General features: G+C 43.1%; 1 protein-coding gene across 1 annotated transcript in view; it reads left to right on the plus strand.

The window, feature by feature from the left end:
* The first annotated feature begins 4726 nt into the window (after positions 1-4726).
* The window catches only part of EMB2016 (mRNA methyltransferase EMB2016), a 150304-nt gene continuing 130756 nt past the window's right edge, over positions 4727-24274 (plus strand). Inside the window, exon 1 of the mRNA XM_087667905.1 lies at positions 4727-4897. Within this exon, the coding sequence (XP_087524031.1) occupies positions 4823-4897 (75 nt within the window). The 5' untranslated portion in view covers positions 4727-4822. The remainder of the gene's footprint in view (positions 4898-24274) is intronic.

A 24274-nucleotide genomic window follows, 5' to 3' on the forward strand; every position in this document is an offset into this window, starting at 1 on the left:
GAGCATAAGACATTTCTCAACAAGAATCAATGAAGTAAACATACTTGATAACTTAAGAGTAGGGAATGAGTGTGAGTAACGTAGAGGAATATAAAAATCTTTTTAGCTAGGGTTTCCTTCACATCATCCTCAAGCTCTAGCTTGAACTTCATCCTATTTCATGTTCCTAATAGAGAAAATAAGCAAAAAGTATAAAGTTTATCCAAGCCAAATAAACCTCCGAAGCAAAATTCTCACCCTCACCATATGTAAGGGTTACCATGATGCGATATGACATCCCCCCAGGAATGGGTCTCTCTCGCTTAGTGGTGATCCATGCGAGATTCATTATACATGAGGGTCACCACCAACAAGTGGTATAGGGACCCTCTGCCCTTGGAAGGGGCCTCTCTTGCTTTTGATGGTGACACCTTCATCGCACATGAAGGTCACCACAAAGCGATACAAGGATATTCCACCCTTGGAAGGGACCTCTTTTTGCTTCATGGTGACACATTTAAGGTTCATTGCATATGAGGATCACCACCAAACAATATAAGACCACCATTGGGATGGGCCTCACTCACTTGGTGGTGACCCATCTAGGGTTCTGAATACACAAGGATCACCGCCAAGCAATATGAGGGCCCTCTGCCCATGGAAGGAGCCTCTTTTGCTTTGTGGTCACACATTCAAGGTGACCCCACTAAATAATACAGGGCCCTTCCACCCTTGGGAGGGGCTTGTCTTACTTTGTGGTGACACATTTGGAGTTCCCTGCACATGAGGGTCACCACCACAAGTGATAGGGATTCCTTCGCCCTTGGGAGGGGCCTCTTTTGCTTCGTGGTGACACATTCGAGGTTCACCGCACACAACAGTCAACCTCTAAATGATACGGGGACCCTCTGCCCTTGGGAGGGGCTCTCTTGCTTAGTAGTGACATATTGTGAGTATACTATACAAGGGTTACAAACAAGTGATACAATGGCTTTTCGCCCATGGGAGAGGCCTCTTCTACTTGCTAGTGATCCATTGTAAGTTTAGATTACACCAAGGTCATCGCTAAACTATGAAAGGACTTACTACCCGTGGGAGAGGTCTCTTTGGTTTGGTGGCCGGTTCAAGGTTTAACATACGCTAGGATCATCAAAGAATGATATGATGACTCTCCACTTATTAGAGGTGCCTCTTGCTTGGTAATGACCCATTGTGGATTTACACTATACTAGGCTCTTTGAAGGTGTTCTCAAGAGAATTAGCTTAGCTTGTATCTCTAGAGATGCACATAAACTTCTAAGCCACATCATGAGCCTTATAGTTCATTAGGAAAATTGTGCAAGTCCCACAACAGCTTGATCAAGATGTCAGTTATGGGTGGAGAACATGTCTTAATGCATTTCTTCTCCTAAGTGTTATATATAAACTTCCAAATGTGAGTAGTTTTTTTTAATGCAAGCTTGCTTATTTTACCAATCAAAGCTTGCATTTTGTAACTTACTTTTTGGTGTAGGATATTGATATACAAAGGTACTCCCATCTTTAAGTTAAAATTTTCAAAATTACCACCCTTCAGCATTTTGTATCTTCAATTGCCAAACGCTACAAGGAGGAGGTGATGCGAGAGATGAATGGGAGAAAGAGAGTGCAAAGGAGGCATGAGAAGGAAGAAAAGGGCTATATATGTGCAGGAAGAGGCTATATGGCTATATGACACCGATATAGTATATGTGGATGAATGGGTTCAATCAAGGGTGGCTTTGAAGAGCGGGTCTCAGGGGTGGAGAGGGGGCTATAGAGATTGGAAGCTTTGGAGCATGATATGGAGGAGATGGCACATCAATCCTCCTAATCCCAACCACAGCCTCACTGCCAATGACAACCTTGCCACTCATACAACCATGCTTGCTCTCGAGGTTTCAACCGCTTCCCTTGAAGAGACTGTTGACCCTAGCCTTCAAGGCCTTTACACTATGTAATCTTACAATGGTTCATTCATCACTTTGTACACAATGCCTGAGAAAATAAAAATCCAAAAAGAAGATTCTCATTTATATTGCTAAACATGTTGATTATATTTATTTGGTAGTATTGTCTTTATTGAGTACAAAAAAGCCCATGAAATGTTTGTATTTCTTATGTTGAAGAGGGTTGTATAATGCTTCTTTAAATATAAGTGTGCAAGTTGAACTAATGGCTTTCCATTGTTTGTTATTTCTTTATACGTAAAGCTATTGTCTTTTCTCATTGGGCCTTGAAAACATCAAAAGAGAGTAATTGAAGATAATGTGATGCAAACAAATCCTATGATCATATGAATACAATGAAAATAAATAATGCACATGTTTATCATGAATATAGAAGTTAAACAAAGTAGGAAGTTGGATGTCTTCATTGTGCAAGTCCGTCCTCGATTGTTGGTGTGTACATTGACCCTAGCTTCATAACGATCAAAAGTTCTTCATGCAAATATCTTGTATTGAACTTTCAGAAAACTCCCTCATATCTTGGTTTAGTGGTACCAACTTCCCATAAATATGGTGCCATCTTGTGTACAAAATATCACGATGAAGTTTTGAGTGGCAATCATGTACTTGTTAACAACATAATCTAGTTGCACCTTGTAGGTGATTCCATCTTGTACCTTTGTATCTCAAGCTACACTCACAAACTCTAAGATACTATCTATATTTGGGCACTTCACTAGAAATACAAATTTTGAGGTTCGGACTTCATTGTTGGAGAAGAAGTTTGCAAAAGTGACTAAGCATAAAAGTAGATATTTTGTTTTCCCCACTGGAAATGTTAAAATTTAGGCATTTTTGTACCTCATGAAAAGCTCACTTATTCTTGAATTTTGGCAAAAGCCCCTCTTTGCTCTTGAAATGTAGAAGAGGAAGGCTATATGAGATTCCTCATTGCTCATTGGCACGAGATGATATGTAAAAATGGTTGTAAATGAATATGTCTCTCTTAATTAGTCTCGCTTTGGTCCCACCCTTATAAAGCTCTTCACCACAAGGGAGGCATGGATGAGATCTAGAATATCTACCACATATTCTACTAGCTGCTACTTCTCAACGCTTGACGGATACAAGTATGTTAACATCAAATATCTTATTAGTTACAAGATGAAGAAAAAAAAACTAACATTTATTCATACTAGAAAGTGGATGCAACTAGAATGCACTAACTGTTGGGTCTATGGAGAGGGAGATTAGAGGCATTGGGCTCAAGGTGAAGCTTCTTATACATGAAAACATGCTATACATCCACTTTTTTTATTGTCTTCTTGGGGCCACCAAGCCTACAATTTGTTACCTTACCCTAACATGATAAGAAAGGGTTGGTTGTCAAGGATCTCTTTCGCTTCTTTGCTGCATTATTATCCAACTTCTCTTTGCTATGGTTAAGGAAACCCACCTATCTTGCTCATTGAGCATATTGTAAGTGACTATGGTCTCAATGGAGATACTAGGTTTTCTACATTAAGAAGATACCTCCATGGAGTAGGAAGATGGAGAATAGAAACATGTGGTGGACTGGAGAGAAGCCAAAGAAGAACTCCAAGGGGTGTAGAGTGGAGGAAAGAGGGGAGGAAATGAACCTCGAAAGATTTCAAATAAGAGGGTTCCACCACATTGTTTCCCCTTGATAAGAGAAAGATGACCTGAAATGCGATGAAAAAATATTACTATTGAAAAATAAAAAAAATTCCAAACCATCTAAATAAAACTAACAATTAATTCACTTTACTATTAGAAAGTGACAATTACTCCAGCTATATCAATAAAATTAACACATTTAAAAATATCAAAATGATTTTTGAAAAAAAAATCGTAACAAAAGCCTTCTCCTCACTGGTGGAACACACTCTCTCTCTACGTGCAAAAAGGTCGAAAAGTGACGTGAAACTCTCTCTAATGGTATTCTTAGATTTGAGAGAGAGAGAGAGAGAGAGAGAGAGAGAGAGAGAGAGAGAGAGAGAGAGAGAGAGAGAGAGAGAGAGAGAGAGAGAGAGAGAGAGAGAGAGAGAGAGAGAGAGAGAGAGAGAGAGAGAGAGAGAGAGAGAGAGAGAGAGAGAGAGAGTCTTACGAAAAAAAAAAGAGAGAGAGAGAGTGTGTGTGTGTGTGAGCCATAAGTGTTTCCTTGATTTGAGATTGAGATCTAAGACATTCTTTTTATGTTCAATAGTACTCCGAAGTTAACATGCAGGATTAGTTTAAGATTCGAGAGATCTGGGCACTATAAGATAGTAGAGATACAGATGGGGTAGGCAAAGTGGCAAATCATATTCTATATTTTATGAGATTTTGAACCTAATAAGTCTTGTTTGGTTGTCCACAAGCACATGGGCGTGGCTTATTAGAATTGTTGGACATACATACATGTGGCTTATGAGGACTAGGCGCTCCGCGCCTAGACTCGCTCCAGTGCTTCGTGTCGGGGTGGGCGCGATTTTTGCGGGAGGGGTGGATGCTAGACGCGTGGCACCTGCCTCCGCGTTCTCTTTTCTTTTTTTGTGGGGGAGGTAGGGGCTGGCACGTGGCACCCGGCCCCCATCGATAGATGGTTACATAATACGTAGCCTTTTAATAAATAAAATACATCCGTTTTCACAACTTTTTTTGTGAAATTTCAGAGCGCTTATTTTTCAAGATTTTTGCCAGACCGCCCAGCCAAAAAATTCGACAAATGTTTTCGGAAAAGTATAAATAGCATCTGTATTTGAAAGCGGGCCAGGACTGTGACGCTGGTTTGAAGTTTTGTGCCGAGACATGAAAGGGGGAAGCCATGTCGATCACTTGAGATTCGAGCAGCAGTAAAAGCCTCCCTGCTCGTAATGGGTCGTCCCAAGCCTTGCGTCCTCTTCGCTCAGTCCTTCGTCCATCCTCGACTAGGCGAATACGTCGATGAAGTAAGTTTCTCTGCCACTTTCCTGTCTCTCAAATTGCAAAAGTTAAATTGAACGAATGGCAGGCGATTTCTGTCTGTAGGATTCGCGAAGGGTCTAGCTTCTCTTACGTCATTATCAGTTTGAGTCTAGCAGCTCATTTTCCTTTTGGAAGGTTTGGGATGGAAAATAGCACAGTAGTCGGCTGTGAGCCATTTTTCTTTGACCTGTTTGGGGGCGTAAAATACCACTCGAATGTGGAAGATAGACATACTATTGCTAGTAGAAATCTCATTTCACAAGCTTTTGAATGAAGGCTCTGTAGCTGTGTATGTATGAGGGCCCATGCATAAGGTGACTGCCGATGTCGATGATAGGGGCCAGTAAGGATTTTGTTAGTGGAGGGTGCACCTCATGTGTGATACAGGTCCTTACTTGCCTGATTTGCAAATGCCTAGCTGCCATCAGTTTGTCAAAGCAGATCTCCTTCATAATACTGGGTGTGATGAGGCCCCCTAGTTTTCTAGACTCTGTTACAACACATTGAGCCTGGATTGGGCTACGACAGTGACATTTTCAGCATCTACCTAACATTCTGACTAGACACCTGCAGGATGCTATCCAGTTGCAAGCCCTAAAGGATCATGGATTCAATTGTCTAAATTTCCCTGTCGTTTCCCAAATCTGTGTCTTTTATGGTAATGTGGTGAATTCCCTTGATTTTCTAGTTTTTTGAAGAAAACTCAATTTTCTAGGAGAAAATCTTAAAACTTTAGAGTCTATTTTAATGTGGATTACAGTGATTCTACTACCCTGGGCAATGGAGCAAAATGTTTTGAATGTTTGGAAGTACTTGTTCAAAACACAACAATTTTGTCATATTTCCTCAAACTATGATAGATTAAAGCATTTTCAACTGTGTATTGCTCCAAATTGAGACAAATTTCCAAAATGAGGGAGACATGGTATAGCACACCTTGTGACATGGCAGCATTTTCCCCTAAATTCCCATATTTGTGTCCATTTATATTCCTCGAACTGGCTGACCAGTACATGTATATATTGGGCTGATCTGGTTGCATTTTTCCATATATTTATAGCCTCAGCCCCTAGTTTCTGGTCCCCATTTCTTAGTGTAGCATATCTAGTTGCTTAGAGTTATATTTAGCCCCATTATCCATACACAACACATGGGGCACTAGTCCTCTTCTCTCTATTGGGGGAGAGAGATACAATGTAGAAGCAAGGAAACAATAGCTTATTCAAGAGGACATTGCGGTTTGTGGTTCGTGGCTGTCTTCATCATCTTCCTTGTGCTACGACACCCTTGTTCCCTTGTATCACATTCACTATATGATTCAGATCTTTATCATTCCATTCATCGGAGTTTCTTCTCTCTTCTCTTTTCTTCTGAGTGTTTACCGAGTTCATTCTGTGTTCCTCGTTGCAAACCCTATTGTCTCGTTGGTATGCCGTCTTTTGACAAGAGAGAGAGAGTTGAGTGGATTTCCTTACATGTTACAGACAAGTTTGTGTATTGGAAATAGCAGGCATGGCTTTTCCATGTATGCTTCAAAGCTGCTCAAACCATCACTATACTGAGGATTTCATATTACCTACCGTTACTTCCTTGGTTGAAGTTTTATATTGGGGAGATTATTTAGTCCATTTGGTTTATGCTCTAGAAGAAGGATTCTACACAATTGGACATCTCTTGGATCTCTTGGAAGCATGTTTGTATTGTGAGAAAAGAGGTGGAGGAGCTGTTCTAGATGTGGAGACACACATGATTGCCCTTCAATAGTCTTTGTTTTAGGCTTTATGTGCTAGACAACAGCTTGGGTTTCCATAGCCATGTTCTTTCTTGAAGAATAAGACATCCATATGGAAACATCAAAATTCAGGCTTCATTGTGGCATGTGATCAATGTTGAGAGCTTGTTCGTCTCAAATCTTGTATTGACTCATTTGGTCCATTCTTGGAGAATGGTGCTTGTGAATCTTCTTGGCATCCTTTTGCAGATCACAAATAGGCTAATTCTTTGCGAGGGGAATCATTGGTTGATTTGAGGCTTGTCTCATGGGACGGTAGACAACAGGAGAGGTCTATGTTGAATAAAATGACATGACAAGGGCTGATTAGAGACCTACATGCCCTTTTGTCTATAGGACCCATTGCCATGTCTTTCAAGTCAATTCACCGAAATTTTCATGTTTCCAAGTGCTGTTGTTACTCGTGGAAAACCATTTTGGCTTCTTTGTCTTGCAATCTTTTCCATCTTTAAATCCAAATACCATCTGGAAAGATTGGTTGCTGAATGGTTGATTATACTTGGACAATGTGTTAGTGAATTAGATTATGAGTTGCTTATAAGAGACAAGGATTGGCCGGCTTTGAAGGGCAATTGTGTTTGGGGTCTCCATAAGGGCAAGGCCTGGTGGAAATCTATTGTAATGGTGGGTTGGTGCAATAATTTGTCTTGTCACACAAAAAAGCATGTTCTTCGTACTTTAATCAACCACAAGAAGAAAAACAACACTAATCTTTACAAATTTTTGCGTAGCATCATATAATGAATCCCCCACAGATTTATCACAACAAAAATTCAATATATTCTTTATATTCTTCATAGAAACTGTCAAAGAGTCATAATGACACAAACAAAAGATTAACTTTGAATGGAATTCATTACATAGTATCCACATTTCATCATCTTCATTGTCTTTCTCTCAATCTCTCTCATAGATACAATGTTTCTCATAGAAAAGTGACTCTCTCTCATACTCTATGTCTCTCACATGTACTCTCTCTTAATAATACATAGGAATAATCATTAATTACTCCCAATAATCATCTCTTGGTTGTGGATACCCCTTCCAAAAGGTATGTCTGATATCAAAGTCACCAGAGCCACTACAGTGTCCCTTAGAAGCTCACTACTGTCATTGTCACTATAGTCTTCGCTTCAATTTTTTTTCCAGCTACTTCTTCTACTTCCTCAATCTATTTTGAGTTTGTATTCTTTCTCTTTCAAGATTGCAAAACATTCCCTTAGCTAAATATCCTTAAATATAGAGTGTTTATTTGGAGAATGTTGGTTGGAGTTCTTCCCCTTGCCTTTGTACTCTCAAAATGTTGTATTTCAAATGGTTGTTGCTTCTTTGGAGTGACAAGCACATAAATCTCTCGTCATTTTTTTCTTTCTTGTCTTGTGGTGAGAAAAATTTGGTCTCTTTTGTTTGCTATTTGGTTTTTGATTTTACTTTTGGAATACATAGATATGTTGCTCGTTTGAGAGGTCTTCTTCATTGGTAGCTTAACTTTATTTTGCGAGCAATGTTTTTTCTAGACATGATTTGATTCCTTGGCATATAGTGAATTTCTTTGGTCTCCTTGTTAGTTATATAAATTGCTTTTAATTGTTATTGTGCATTTGAACTAATACAATTATGAGAGAGAGAGAGAGAGAGAGAGAGAGAGAGAGAGAGAGAGAGAGAGAGAGAGAGAGAGAGAGAGAGAGAGAGAGAGAGAGAGAGAGAGAGAGAGAGTTGGTTGTGAGAGTAAAATAGACATTGAAGAGTGGAGACGAGGGATTTATGAGTGTTGTTATAGCAGACTACAAGAAAAACATATCTGCATATAATTCAGGTTTGGATGGTGTCCCCCCTCTCCGCCCCTCTCTTTTTTGTTATGAGGGTGACAAGAACTTGGCAAGGACAAGGATTATTGCGTTACAACTTATAAGAGAATAACTTGAAGAAAAAAACTTATTTTTTAATTACAAAGGGATGAAGTACAACAATATATTTCTTGATATAAGACTAGATCAAAGATAAGACAAGACAAGATGAGAATTGGAGATACATGACTTGAACTAGAACTAGAGAGGACTTACCTCGTAGGAGCTTCATAATAAGGACTTGTAGCCCAAGATCCCTGTTTACACTAGAGTTGAGGAGGTTAATGGGAAAGCTTCTAGATGATGACATCATTGATGATATAAGCATTGTTGATATAACTGATGACATAAGCAATGTGGATGTAAGCACAGATGCAAGTGTTGTTTTGGAATCTTTTTATAATCTTTTAGAACTTTCTTGAACCTTCTAGAAGTTTCTAGAAGATATTAGGTTTCTTGGTGACATTACCCTCCCCTTCAGCGATGAGTTCCATGAGTAGCGGTAGGGTTTCTTGGTAAGGTTGTTAGCTTCAATAGATGTCCTTGATGAAACTCCTTTGCTTTAGAAGGTGCTTGATGAAGCTGGAAGGTTGGTTCCCACGTTTGCCCACTAGCATTGTAGCCCTCCCAATCTACAAGGTATTCAAGTGTTTCATGAGAGATTCTTGAATCAAGGTTAGTCTCGACTTTATACTCTAGGTGACCTTCGATTTTAATAGGTGGTGGTGTTTGTAAGTTCCTTCCCCTTATTGAGAATGTATGACGAGGCTCCAAGATTGAGACATGGAATATTGGGTGATTGGATTCACTTGGCCAATGATCTTGAATGGCCCAAGTCTTTGATAATCTAGCTTCATGAAAGGACAAGAAGAACATGAATCTTGGCATAAAAGCCAGACTTGATCTTTGATGATGTAAGTTGGATGTTGCATTCGGTATCAATCAACATTGCCTTCATATCTTACATGGGCTTGTTGAATAGGTGACTTCAACTCCTTATGGATCTTTGACAAGTGTTCAACTAGATTCATAGTTGGATTCTTTTCATGGTGACTTATATAAATGTTTATTTCAAGGCGTCTTCCATGGAGCATAGTTGGCAAAGAATGGAGTTTGCCTAGTAGAGGTATAACTACCATTATTGTAGGCGAATTTAGCTAAGGCAAGTAAATCCACCCAATTATCTTGATGATAATTGATTGTATATCGAAGATATTGTTTCAAGACTTGATTTTCTCTCTTTATTTGTTCATTATTTGAGAGTGATTGGTTGAGGAGAGGTTGGTTTGACTTGACACAAAATGTAGTCCTCAATCTAAAACAATTTCATTTGGAAATGCATGATAACGGTAGATATGTTTAAGCTTGAGAAAAATTGCAATGTATTCGCAAGTAAGTGTCTTGTGGGTAGGGATAAAGTGTGTCATCTTGGTAAATCTATCAACCACCACAAGAGTGGAATGGAACCCCTTGGAGGAAGGTAGATCGAGGATGAAGTCCATTGACACAAATGACCAAGGGTGATAAGGAATAAGAAAGGGGTGGAGCAATCCACGAGGTCAATTGTTGAGGGAATTTGGCTTTGATGCACGTATCACATGTGTGTACAAATTTGACTAATGTCCACATTTGTTTGGAGCATGTAATTGAAGTGATTTGGATGGTATATACGGATATATACAATAATCCTTGATAATAGAGCATGCCTTAAACTTTTTGGAAGCCTTCAACATGTGTATACCCTTCTTGAATTTTTTGTTTGGTGTCCAGCACCAAGTATATTCAAGGTAAATTTGAAAATAAGGAATTTTTAAGGTAATGAATATTGGAAGTTTATTTGAATTGGTCATTATCTAAAAAGATTATTCATGGATTCGTGGATATTTTTTTTTCAAGATAACAAAAACGGTTTTATTGATATGTGCAATGTGAGAATGAGTGGAGGGTCATCAAGAACTTTGAATGAGTAGGGAGAAATGGAAATCTTAAGAGTTTAAATGTAGAATTAGCTACAATAGGTTGTTTTCCACTTACCCTTGAGAGATAGTAAACTAGAAATAATATAGTTTTGTCCATAAAACTAAGAAAAAGGGAGCTTGCAATTGCAATCCACTTGCCAATACCCAGATACATTGGGCCTTGCATACCATGCATAGGCGGCTGCATACCAAATACATTTAATCCTTGCATGCCTAGTGAAATGTCTCCCTAAGATCCAACCTGCACAGGAGATATGACACAAGCCAAACTTAGCATAAAAGGAACACCAGCCCACACCATTCTAGTGTACAGATGCATTGGTTAATGAACTAAGCGTCCAAGAGTGGTGATTACACAATAATGTGCACAATGGGGCCTTGAGTCCTATAAATATGACTCGATTGTCCTAACCCCAAAGTGCCTTTTGTACATTGGTACTAACCACTTCATGACCATTATGACCAATGCTACTAGCACCCATTTGGATGTCTAGGGACATAACACTTCCCCCCTTATGAATGATTGTTGTTCTTAGCAATATCTTTAGGAATGAAGTGAGGAAAATGGCTCTTCAATGAGCGTATCGACTCCCAAGTAGCCTTCGCCTTTAGGTAGTTTTTCCAGTTGAGAATTATCATATTACTGAGGGCAAAGTTAGATCTTTACATAGAATATTAAAGTCTACTGTCATAATTGTCATAGGGTATAAGTTTATCTCCTAACAATGTTAGGGTACATAGCTCACTCTCAACCTTGTGGTAAAGATTGGGGTCATGTATCTATTGATGGAAGCCACTTTGTAAGTGTCCCTATTGAATGTAGTGAGGAAGGAGTATTGTACCTATCATATATCCTCTCTCTCAGCTCGACTTTGACTATCATAAGTATGAGTAGGCTGATTGGTATGGCATGGCCTATCAATGAAGCATGGGTTTATACTTTGTATTTTGATGGAGCTTCACAAGGGCCCACTAAGCATGTGAGTGTCGGTATGGTTGGGATAAATGGTCTGACGAGATTGTTTAGTCCTAAAGTAAGAACCAATTTAGGTTCAAGTAGAATATAATAAGCAACATTGTCAAGATGGAGAACTTTCTTAATCGGAATAATCTACTCATCTTGTGCTAGTTGTTATTTCAAATGACTCATATGAAACACAAGATGAACTCGAATTTCCGATGTTAAATCTAACTCGTATGATGCACTACTTTTCTTGGTAATTTGAAAAGGACCGCAATATCTTGAAGATAATTTATAGCACTTGCCAATAGTCATTCGGAGTCCTTTGGGCCTTTAAGGTAAAGCCACATGCCTTCATGGAGCACTCTTGGAGTATAATGTTGGTTAGTATAAAATATAGCATGATCTTGGGTTATTTTAATGCTTTCCCTTGCAATCATAAACATCTCTTGTATATTGTGTAGAGTGTCGATTATGGAATGTATTTTCATCCCCTCGAGCTCTATGGCAATTGGTGGTTTCGGCTTATAACCATACGTAAGCTTAAACGGGCTATAACTAGTACCCTAATGCTTAGCACTGTTATAAACGAACTCAATTTGAGGAAGATAATATTCCCAATCAGATCGTCTACAAAAGACATATGTACGAAGTATATTCCCAATTAGATCGGTCTGCCCATTGGTTCTTGGATGTTTCGAGGACGACATGGACAATTGAGTGTCTAAGTTTTGGAAGATTGTTTGCCAGAAACGGCCAATGAACTTAGGATCTTGATCATTTACTATTTCATCGAGCAAACCATAAAGGCTATAAAGTTGTTCGACAAAGAGACGAGCCAACTCATGGCCTTTCATGGTTGTCTTTGTGGGAATAAATCGAGCCATTTTCATCAATTGGTCAGCCACGATCTAGATTGTGTCATCCCTACTACAAAATCCATAGAAAAAATGCTACTCCATTTCCTATCAAGGATTTGTAAAGGATGTAACATACTTGCATATCTGTACTGTTCAACGTTGTTAAGATGACATTGTGGACACTCACGCACATAAGACTTAATCATAGTCTTAATATGCGGATAATTAAAATAACGAGTAACTAAGGCTAAAGATTGGTGTATGCTAGAGAGTCCAACGCTAGGCGCATTGTGACACTTGTACAAAATTTGCTTGTGGATATCCTAATCATTGGGCGCACAGACTTTGAATTGTGTAAAAAGTAATCCATTCCGAATGGAATACTTTTTCGCCATCTTTCTCTCAGTAGCTATGCTTCGGGAGTTTGGATTGCCTAAGTTTCTTGGGCTACTAGGTTTATCTTGAACTAGTTGTCAGATCTTACCAAAGTGAAGATAATTTTGGCAATGCCCTTTGAGAGAAAGATAGAAATCAATCAAAATTCAGAGAAGGATAAGGCATTGACTGTAGGAATTCGACTAAGAGTACCGATAACCATATTAGTTGCGCTCTTTCTATAGCGAATTTCAAAGTCAAACTCTTGCAAAAATTCTATTCATCTCGCCTTGTGGCCACGGAGATTAGGTTGATCACATAGGTTTTTTGATGAGTGGTGGTTTATCCAAATAATAAACCGGGCATTGTATAAATAACGATGCCATACTTTAAGTGCATGGATGACCGCCAATAATTCATTCTCTTTGGTAGTATAATGTGTTTGGGTAATGGCGAGCTTATAGCTCTCAAATGCGATAGGTCGGCTAATAGGCCAAGAGTCCAAGAGTAGTGATTACACAATAACATGCACAATAGGGCCTTGCTCTACAAATAGGACTCGGTTGCCCTAACCCCGAAGTGCCTTTAGTGCATTTGTACTAAGTCACTAGTATCCATGTAGATGTTATATCTCCTTGGATCGATAATTTGCAACATCGGTATAGTGGTAATAAGCCATTTCAATGTTTGATAACATTGATCGAGCTCAATAGTCCAAACAACAGGCGGACTAACTTGTTTCTTTGGCTTTGGATATCCTTAAGCAAACGTCTTAAGGGTTTAGTAATGTGAGCATACTTCTCAATGAATTTATAAAGAAATCTAGTAAAACCTAAAAAAGACTTTATTTGTATTTTAGTCGCAGGAATAGGCTAATTAAGTAGTACTCATACATTTTCGGGATCAATTCGAATGCCATCAATCGAGATGACATAACCAAGATATAACATCTCTGTATAGAAAGTTTCGCACTTAGATAGTTTAGAAAACAATTATTCTCATCTTAAAAGATGTTAGACGATACGTAAGTGTTTGGCATGCCTCTCCAACAACTTACTATAAATAAGGATGTTATTAAGAAAAACGACTATCCACTTTTCTAGATACAGATGAAATAGATCATTCATCATCTGTTGGAAAGTTGCAGGAGCATTGGTAAATCCAAAAGATAGGTTTAAAAATTGATAATCTCCATAACACGTTTAAAATATAAGTTTTGGGACATTGTCGGATGCTATTTGTATTTGATGGTATTTGTACTTTAGATCGATTTTGGTGAAATAGGGCACACCATAAAGTCAACCTATAAGATCATTTATCCTTGGCAACGGATATTTTTTTCTTGATAGTCGCCTTATTGAGACCCTTGTAATATACATAGAAGTGCATTGTGTCATCTTTCTTTTTGGTGAGAAGAACAGGCATGCCCCATGGCAATTTACTTGGCTCAATATAACCCTTAGCCAAATAGTCTTGAAGTTGTCTAGCTATCTCGTCCTTGTCTTTCGGGCTAAACTTACAAGGTTGTCGAGAGACAGAATGGCTATCGGGCAAAGTTCCAATATGACGGTATAAGGCTCTGTGAGACATTGGAAGTCCATTAGGTAACTCAGATGGAAAAACATTAGCATACTCATGTAATATCGGATTCAAATACTCACATTTGAACTTATATTAAGATTATTATTAAAAAAATCAAATTACATTGATTATCAGACGATTGAACTTTTTTAATAAAACAAATATAAGTAGTAATAGTTGGATCGGAACAGTCCTTGATCACATGCAAACAACCATCAAATTGGAAAGAAAATACATGATTTTTATAATTAGTATACAAGGAGGAATATTTTTCAAAGAACCATGGCATGCCAAAAATGACATTGATATATTCAAGGTTCATAAGTCAAAAATCCATGATTTGATGGTATTGTTGGATCAAAGATCCAAGTTTGGAACCATTTGATCCTTGCGATCCACCATAGGGCCCTCTATATATTGGACACATGATAAACTCGGTAAGCAGGTACTGTGTGGAGTTGTAGTCTCGGCATCAAGTGAGAAGAAATAAAACTATGAGTAGAACTATTATCAAATAAAACTGTAATGTCTTGGCCATTTAAACACCCTATGACCTTGAAAAGATCGTATGGACCAAAAACTATTTTATTAGAGGGACTACTACTGTTATTGCTAGCGTTAACAAAACATTATTCAAATGAAATTTTAGAAGAAATACTTCGAGTCTCAGGAGTATTTATCGAAATATTGCAAGTATACTTTGCCTTTTTGTTTTGGGGACAGTTGTTATCATTGTGAAAATGACCTCTATGATGACAGGTGAAACAATGGCCCTTTGAGTGATTCTTGTTGCGAGCGACCCTACGCTCGCCATATGTTTTCTTATGCAACTCTAAAGTTGGTTGACGAGTTGTTGTCGGGTAGATGATTTCTTTGACTTAAAGATTGAGGTAGCTCGATGGGAACCCTTAGTTGATTGGCTGCCCCTACTTGTAGCCAAAGTATTATCAAAATTCTTTGCATACTTGTAGACGTCCTCGAGCAAGTGAAGAGGATTGTGGAGCACCTCATTCTGGTAGTGTAGTGGTAATAAAAAAAGATATCACATGAGTCACCAACTTAGGGCATAAGCCCATCCACCACGCGTATGCCTTCCCCTATAATATGATTTGTATTTTTTGATGTGCTAAGCATCATCGAACTAATATGAATCAAAATCCACCGTCTATTTGGCCAATCACGAGTTGATGTTTGTTTCATCACATTTGTTTTTCTCCTCTTTAAAGGGATCAGGTTGGAATTGAAGAGGCAACATCCTCATGGCTGTAGACACAAACATAAAATGGGAAGTGCAGAGCTCGGCTAATTGGCATTGCCTTTCCTTCACTTGAGCTTGGAGAATTGCCACAATGGATGAATCTCCTTCGGAGTTGAAAGAAGAAGAAGAAGCTTTGGGAGGGTGTATGTGTGTGTGTTCGAGTTCGGGAGAAGCCAAATGGGCATCCTTCATGTACTGAGATTTTGTGGGAATGGGCACATCAAAGGGAGTTACACCATGAGAAGACATGGTATTAATCAAAGGAGAGGTTTTGAGAGAAATTAAGAGAAGACTCGTTTTGGAGTTCAAGGAGTATGAGGGAGGAGCAAAAGATGTAGAAACGTTTTGCATTTAATGCAAAAGTGGAGCTTTAAAAGAAAAAAAAGATGACTAGGCAAAGGTGGGGCGGACAAGTAAAGAGAATAGAGAGGTGCCCTTAGAAATTTGATATAAAGGAAGACTTTAGTCTTCACAATAAAGCATAATCTTCATATATAGCTAAATTCCAAGAACCACGCTTCAAGTAAACGACTTGCCAACACGTAATCCTTATCGGGAGAATAATTGATTCCCCAAGATGTGTGAAGTGTGAAGCACAATCCCCTAAGATGTGTGAAGTATTAGTCTTCCTTCCCCGCCCACCAAGTGTCTTGGGGTTTTACCCTCCTTTTGGAGCCAATGGAACCATCAGATTTATGAGTTAACCATCGGATCACTGAGTTTTCCAAGAGTCCCTCCACCAGGAACTCTTATTCTTAGCCACATTCCCTCTTCTCTAATTCATTATAAATATGAGGCATAGGGAGGGACAAGGGAGCATAAGAAGACTCCGAGAGGTTGCGAGAGAGAGGTAGAGAGAAGGATATCCCTCCAAGAGATTGTGAGAGAGAGTTAGAGAGAGAGAGAGAGAGAGAGAGAGAGAGAGAGAGAGAGAGAGAGAGAGAGAGAGAGAGAGAGAAGTTACCCCGAGAGGTTGCAAGGGATAGAGTTAGCTCAATTCTCTCTATCTCGATCCTCGACTTAGCCATCTTCTCTTATGCTCTTCCATCTTGAATCTATTCCGCCTTCTTAATCTTTTGAGTCTACTTGCGGACAATGGCCTCCAAGCAAAGAATGTCGCGTGTGGATGGCAATCCTACAACCAACAACGAAGCTTCGGGCGAAGGCATCACTGTCAATCCAATTGTGGTTCCGATCATAAGTAATGTATTTCTAAATTAATAGATGCTTGCTTTGATTCTCGCATGAGATACATTAGGCTCCATACTATGATGTACGAGAATCATAGAAACAGGGAACGGCTGTTCCGGCCTATAGGAACGGTTTAACGCGTTCCAGATCCTTGGAGGGGGCGAAACGGCGAGGGAATGTTCCCTGCTGTTCCCTGGGCCGTTCCCTACCGTTCCTTGCCATTCCCCCTGCCGTTCCTTGTTTGGAATGGCCATTCCAGGCCTGTTGACAAAAAAATTACATTTTTCCACGTTTTTTCTTTTTGCTTATATCACACTCCTTCTACAATATGTTCACCTATCTCCATTGCCCCGTCCGTCTCGCCCGTCTCTCCGTCTCGACCCGTCCGTCTCTCCGTCTCTCGGAACCGTCACACCATGCTCCGAGTCCCCAAACCCCCCCCCCCCCCCCCCCCCCCCCTCCGGCCATCGACTTGCTCCCGCCACCGACGTGCTCAGGCCCTCCCGCCACCGACTTGCCCCCGCCACGGCTCATCTCGCTCCCGCCATCGCTCTACTCACCTGCTTCCGACATCACGCCACCCTTTGTCCGAGTCCCCAAACCTCTCTTCCGGATCCCCAAAATCCCCAACACTCCCCGTCCGAGTCCACTGAAAATCGGACGCCCTCTTGTCCAACTCGGACACTGCCACGTGGACTAAACTGTCCGAGTCTCCACAATCGGACGATGCTCGTCCGAGTCTCCGCCCTCATCCGACTCGAACACCAGTCCCTTGTCCGAGTCGCACAATTGAACGCCCCCTCTCCATGTGACCACACGCCTCGTCCAAGTCGACGATCGGACCATACCGTCTGAGTCGTCGGACCACGCACTCCAGCCCGCCCCGGCCATCGCCCTCCCTGCTCCCTCGACAGGAGCAGTCGCCATCTCTCCTCACTTTGCAGGCCCCGGCCGCGGCACCCATATCACCCCACCGCTACTAGCCTTGCCCATACCCGACTTTTCCCCCACCTCCCACCACCGCCCATCACGCATCCGCAACCACAATGAGGCTGGATGCCCACATCCCCTGAGCAAGCCCCGAAACCGTGAGGAAGGGATGGGCTTGAACAAGACATCCCCGTCACCAAGCAGCCTCGCAAGGGGGGAGAAGAATGAGAAATACTCAGCGATTTGGAGCAGCATTGACAAGGTGACAGACTACCACACAAGGAAAGGCATGGAGGCCCTCCGAGATGTATGCAAGGCGCATGACCAAGACATCAGCAACATCAAGGAAATCATGGCAGCAGTGTGCGTGGAAACTGCACACAAAATCAAGGAGGAAATAAGCACGAAAGTGCAAGAATGGAAGAACGAAATCTACGTCGAGATCACATCACACTTCACCTCTTGGAAGGTGGACATTGAAACGTCCCTCCAAGAGAGAAACAGGGTGATCGAAGAACTGAGGCACGAGCTCGATGAATATAGAAACTAACTGGACCTACTCAAGGAGGAGGAAGGAGAAATCACCGAAACAACTCCCACCAAGGTGCAATTCGAGATCAACGAGCTGAAGACACAAGTAACAAAGGAGCTCAACACGTGGGCGAATATAGTGAAACAAGCACAAGCCGAAGTGGCCGAGAACTCCAAATGGATTGAGGTAGCCAATAAGTCACCAACAAAGGAGGAGGAGTTTGTGAATGCAGCATTGGAGAAGGAGAAAAGGAGAAAGCTTAGAGCGCTCCACATCCGAGTGGTCGGATGGAAGGAAGGGGATAGCCCCTTGGCAGATGCCCAATAGATATGTGAAAAGCTGGGAGTAGAGGACACTCAAATAGTGGAGAATGCATGGCGTGTAGGGAAAGACCTTACCAAGGGGAGGCCTCTTATCCTCAAATTTGCCAACTTAGAATCCAGACGAGCCTTCCTCTCTAAAAGGACAGCTCTAAAAGGGGAAAAAGTCTACCTGGAGGATGACCTCACACCCGCACAGGTGGCACACCGTAAAGAATGCATGCCACAGATCCTGGAAGCTCGCAAAGCGGGAAAATGGGCAGTATATAGAGATGGTTGGGTCATCATCACAGATAAGCGCCAATGACGGGGTGCGGCCTATGAGACCCACCTGAGTTTTGCAGTGTGGAACTGCAACGGAGCTATGAAAACAGATGCAGGATTATTCCAGGAGACCTTCACCAGCAAGGAAATCGTCCTTTACACAGAAACCCACAAAAGCCCAGGCACCTACTTACCAGAAGTGAGGGGATATAGATGGGAGACGGCGTGCCGCCCTAGAGCCCGAACAAAAGGAGGGACCCGAGGGTCCGGAGGGGTGGTTGTGTTGTACAGGGAGGAGCTACAGCCCATGGTGCAAGTCATGCGCAAAGATGAGGAAGCCCGGTTCATGTGGATTCGGATACACACAGATCGCCCCCAAGACATATACATGGCGGTGTGCTATTTCCCACCAGCACACTCCCCATACGCACCACAGAAGGGTGAGTCACCATACCTACCACTGTACGAAGATATCATGCACTACTCCAGCTTGGGGGATGTCATGTTGGTTGGAGACTTCACGCACGCACATCACAAAGGCAGACCCCCTTCTTTGAGAGCGAATACCACATGTACAAAGAGATTGCACCGGAGGAGATAGGACTCAACCGGGCATCACAGGACACAGCTGAGTGCACCGAATATGGCGAACACCTATTGGCGTTAGGGGGGGCACACAGACTGGCCATCCTCAACGGTCTCGACAGATGGCCCGGGTCGGATGTCCTCACATGCTTCCCACACAAGCACGCGGCCAATTGCATCGGACGGGGGGCACGGGAGCATCCACACAGAAAGTGGGAGCAAGCACAGTGGACTATATCCTCGGCCCTCTATCACTTATCCCCGATGTCCAATCCTTTAAAATATCACCTTGCCCACTCGCAGTGGCTGCCGACCATGCATACCTACAATTTGACATAACCTGCAGATATGACCTAACCCCCCTAGCAAGCAACCCCCCAAGATTTCGGAGGTACCACTTTACTAGGCTAACTGCGAGCGCATACTCCAACCATCTCTATTGGAGCCTGCAAGAAATGAACCCCGACGCACCACTGGAGGAGGTCACAGCACAGTTGGCGGGCACACTACACACCTCAGCTGCCGAATACTTCCCCCACACATCCCCCTCTCCCCACCCCACCCCTCCGAACAAGAATGTCCCACAGAATAGCTGGTATGACGCAGAGTGCAGGGAAACCCGGCTCCGTCTTCAACAGGACGAAGCACGGGGAGTACACACGCATAAACAGGCACGCTTGATCTTCCGTCGCCTAGTGCGACGGAAGAAACGAGCCTACCTCTCCAAAGTGGAACACGAATTCTACCAGCTATTCTTAGGACAGGACAGCAAAGAGGCATGGAAGGCGTTTCAGGAACCCCGAGCCCAGACGCCCATCACCTCCTCGGACACTTGGCACGCATATGCAACCTCACTATACCAAGTACCCAAGCAGCCCCAGCTACTCCGGCCCCTAGGGAGTAGACCCGGATCATCCACATTCTTCAGCACGGGGCGGGTTCGGGACGCCATTGATAGACTCCAAAATGGCCGTGCCCAAGACCACGAAGGCTTGGTAGCAGAGCATTTGACCCATGCTAGAGACATACTGGCACCTCTCCTAGCACACATGTTCAACAGAGCCCTATGCGAAGGCTTCCCAGCCAGTTGGTCAGCCAACACCATAATACCTATCCTGAAGGCCAAAGACCCCATGGTTCCCACGAACTACCGAACAGTCATGGTTGGCCATGTACTAACCAATCTGTATGGATCCATACTGGACCACGAGCTGAGCAAGTGGGCAGAGCAACACCAACACCGAGCTGCAGGACAAGCAGGGTTTAGGAGGGGGTTCTGCACCCTTGACCATATCCTCACACTGAGAGCCATCATAGAGAAGGGCAGAGCACATGGAAGACAGGTGTATTGCTGCTTCGTGGACTTCCGCAAGGCCTTTGACACAGTCCCACGAGCGAGGCTCACGCAGAGACTACAGGAACTGGAGGTACCAACCGAAATACGATTGGGGATACTGGCACTATACGAATCGGTAACAGGCCGAGTTCGGGCACCAGGAGGGCTGTCAAAGGAGATCACCAGCACCATCGGAGTCAAGCAGGGAAGCCCACTCTTGCCCACCCTATTTGGCCTCTACATTTATGAGATCTCAGAGTACATAGATAGATTGGACGAGGAGGGATCGAGCCTGAGAGGGACACTGATACCTATCTTACTATATGCGGACAACATAGTCCTCATCTCCAGCACACCCGAAGGGCTACAGTGCCAACTGGATGCACTACAGGCCTTCTGCCAAGACAAAGACCTAACTGTGAACTTGGGGAAAACCAAGGTCATGGTGTTCAACACGTCAACCCAATGGCTCCGACGGTCGGTACCCCCCTTCACATATGGCGGAGAAACCGTGGACGTGGTCCAAAGATACGTCTATCTGGGGATTACATTCTCTGGATCGAGATTTACCCTGAGAAAAGCCGCAGAAGATAGACTAACCTGAGGCTATGCAGCCCTCGGGTCAATGGAGAACCAATGTGCCCGCATACAGTTCCAGGAACCCCGGACAAAGCTCTGGCTTTTTGACACCTTGGTCACACCAGCCCTCCTGTACGGGGCTCCCATATGGGGGTCCAATCTCTACCACACTGAGTGCTGGTATGCCCGAACAGAGACCTGGCTACGGCTCCATGGCCTGCACATGGACCACCTCCCCCCACTACAATACAACCTAGATTGCCCACACCTGGAGCTCAGCCGAGAGGAGGTAAATCGCATCACTAGAATGGATATCATCCAAACAGACACCGCTAGGACATGGGTGACCCCCACGTCGGAACTAGGAACCAAGAAGGCCTTCTACCGAGGACACTTCCTGGATATCTCCCGGACGGCTTCATCACCTGCCCAAGCTACATGGACACACACCTGTCTCACGGGGTCAGAAGTGCCATCAGACAGATCTGCACGTCCTCACACCAACTACGGGTCGAAACGGGCAGATACGAGGCCAACCCTCTCCCCCCAGTTGACCGAATCTGTCAGCTCTGCCATCTCGAGCCAGAGACAGAGGAACACTACATCTGTAGATGCCCAGTGTACTACGAAATCCGGGGACGCTTCCACTGCCTATTCAGTGAAGGATTCAGACCACTCTCCAAGGTGATGGAATTCAAAGACCAAAGATGCCTGGGGCTCTTTCTACTGGAAATACGATGCCACAGAGACCACCTTCTACGAACCACGGAGCGAAGACAAGGAGCCACCAACCAACGCACACTCAACGACTTCTACCAAATACTAGCTACCCTCCCCACCACCGAACCCCCACAAGCCCAACCGGCCTCCCGGCCCTAGGGGACCACCTTAGAAATAGCCACAGTGAGAGGTAAAGCCTGGCGCCCACGCCCCGCCGGCCCTCGTCCCCGTAGAAGACACTGGTCGAAGATACAAGGGATACTATGCCGCCATCGGAGGGCCTTGCCCCACCGCTTTAGCCTCTCCATGCTAGACCGACCCATGCGGGACATCTTAGGATGAACACCCCAGGAGCAGTTCCACACAGCACTGGGAGTACCTCTAGATTGTATCTAGTCCAGATATCATTTTGTACCTACTTAATTTAGTTCAACATAGCATAAATGTTAGCTTCACTGGGACTTTTGAAATCTCCCAGACATTTGTATGCAACATTTTGGTCTCATAGGCCAACTTGGCCTATTGTAGACGTTAATATAACTTTCTTTCTTTCTTTCTCTCTCTTTTTTTTTTTTTTTTTCGTAAAAGGTAATTGTATTAATTACGAAAAAAAGTACAAGATAACTTGATTACAAGATACATGACGCCAATCCAGGCCATCATGTGAAGAGGGGCTAAGTGCTACAAGTTACAAAGTTATGGCAAGGGGGCAGATGAAATTGCCATAAGCCAGGGACGGAAGTCCTCCCTAGAGAGCAAATCAGAATGCCGGAGAAGATCCAACTGCCAATACAAAAGGCCCTTAAGCCTCGCAATATGTCGCTGAACATTATAGGCGGAGTCAAAAAGAAAAGCATTCCTAATGGTCCAGTTATGCCAACAGCCCCAATATCGAAGAAAATGATACATGAGTTTCATATGTGGCTGTGCAGGAGTGGGGTATTTGGGCTGCCCGAAAACCCAATCAAATGGGCGCAGGGTGAATCCAACCGCTCCTTGCCAAATAGCCGACAAAAAGAACCAAATTTTTGTTGCGACAGGGCAAGAAATAAATCTGTGGCGGGCTGATTCCACCGCAGTGGTGCAAAAGAAACAGTTGCCATTGGAGATTCGTCGCTTGGAAAGAGCCGACGCAAGCGGGAGACCACCAATCATCACTCTCCAAAGAAATACTTTACATTTGAAGGGGGTCTTGTTCAACCAGCCCTCCATCACAGTTGCCCTCCACCAGGACCGGGATTTTCGTAAGCCCCATAAAGCATTGGCTTTGGTAACTAACCATTGTTGATCTTTGATCAGAATATGATAAACTTGATTAGCAGAAGCTTTGCTTAAAGGCAGCCGGCCTTGTAGGTCCCAATCCTGCCAGGGGTGATCTGAAGCAAGGCCAGGAAAGGGTTGTCTGCTCTGGAGCATCCGCAAAAGCTGTTCCCATAAAGGCCTATATCCCCGCGGAATCCTGTAAAGCCTCCTGGCTGTACGAAAAGATATAAGCACATTGCGACTAGCAAGGGTGGCATCCGCGACCGAAGACAAGCCCAAACGAGCCATCCGGTTGAATTGTGATCTAAGCTCATTTTTGCCTTCCCATGCAAGTAAACGCGAGACTGCCAATAATTCCAATTGAAAAGAATTCGTAGTTAAGCGATCCTCCGCCAGATGCCACTGAGCCTTTAGAAGGACCCGTTTCCAGGAACATACCAAATGATTGAGCAGCGACGAAGAAGAACTGGAGAACCTTGAATCAGCATTAAGAACATGCCACCAAGAAGTCCGGATTTGGGTATTGCCATGTAGAAGCCCATGGCTCTCAAGGAAATAACGGGCTATATCGACCCATGGATGATGATCCGAGCACATGGCGCGAAAGAGAGACCAACGGAGTGCCTGCATGTGAGTTTGGGCATCTAAAATAGCTCCGGCGCCCATGCGTTTAGGGGTGCAGGCATGCGACCAAGAAATCCAGGAAATACCTGCATGCAATGAGTCCTTCTTCCATAGCATGAAGCGAATAGACTGAGTAAGAACATTGAGAGTCGTAGTAGTCCAGGGCAACAATGGCAAAAAATATGTCAGCATTGGCAACATAATTGTCTGGGCCACTTTGAGACGAATATGAAAGGGCCAGGCTTGAGATTTCCAATACATAAACTTGGCCACCATTTTCTGAGAAATCCACTGCAGAAGCTGCTTTGGTGGAACGTCGACACCCAAAGGGTACCCAAGGTGCCTGACAATGGAGCCACAAGGA

This window comes from Lygodium microphyllum, chromosome 26 (assembly GCF_053477565.2).
Source record: "Lygodium microphyllum isolate KBCC chromosome 26, Lygodium_microphyllum_v1.1.10, whole genome shotgun sequence".
Lineage (NCBI taxonomy): Eukaryota > Viridiplantae > Streptophyta > Polypodiopsida > Schizaeales > Lygodiaceae > Lygodium > Lygodium microphyllum.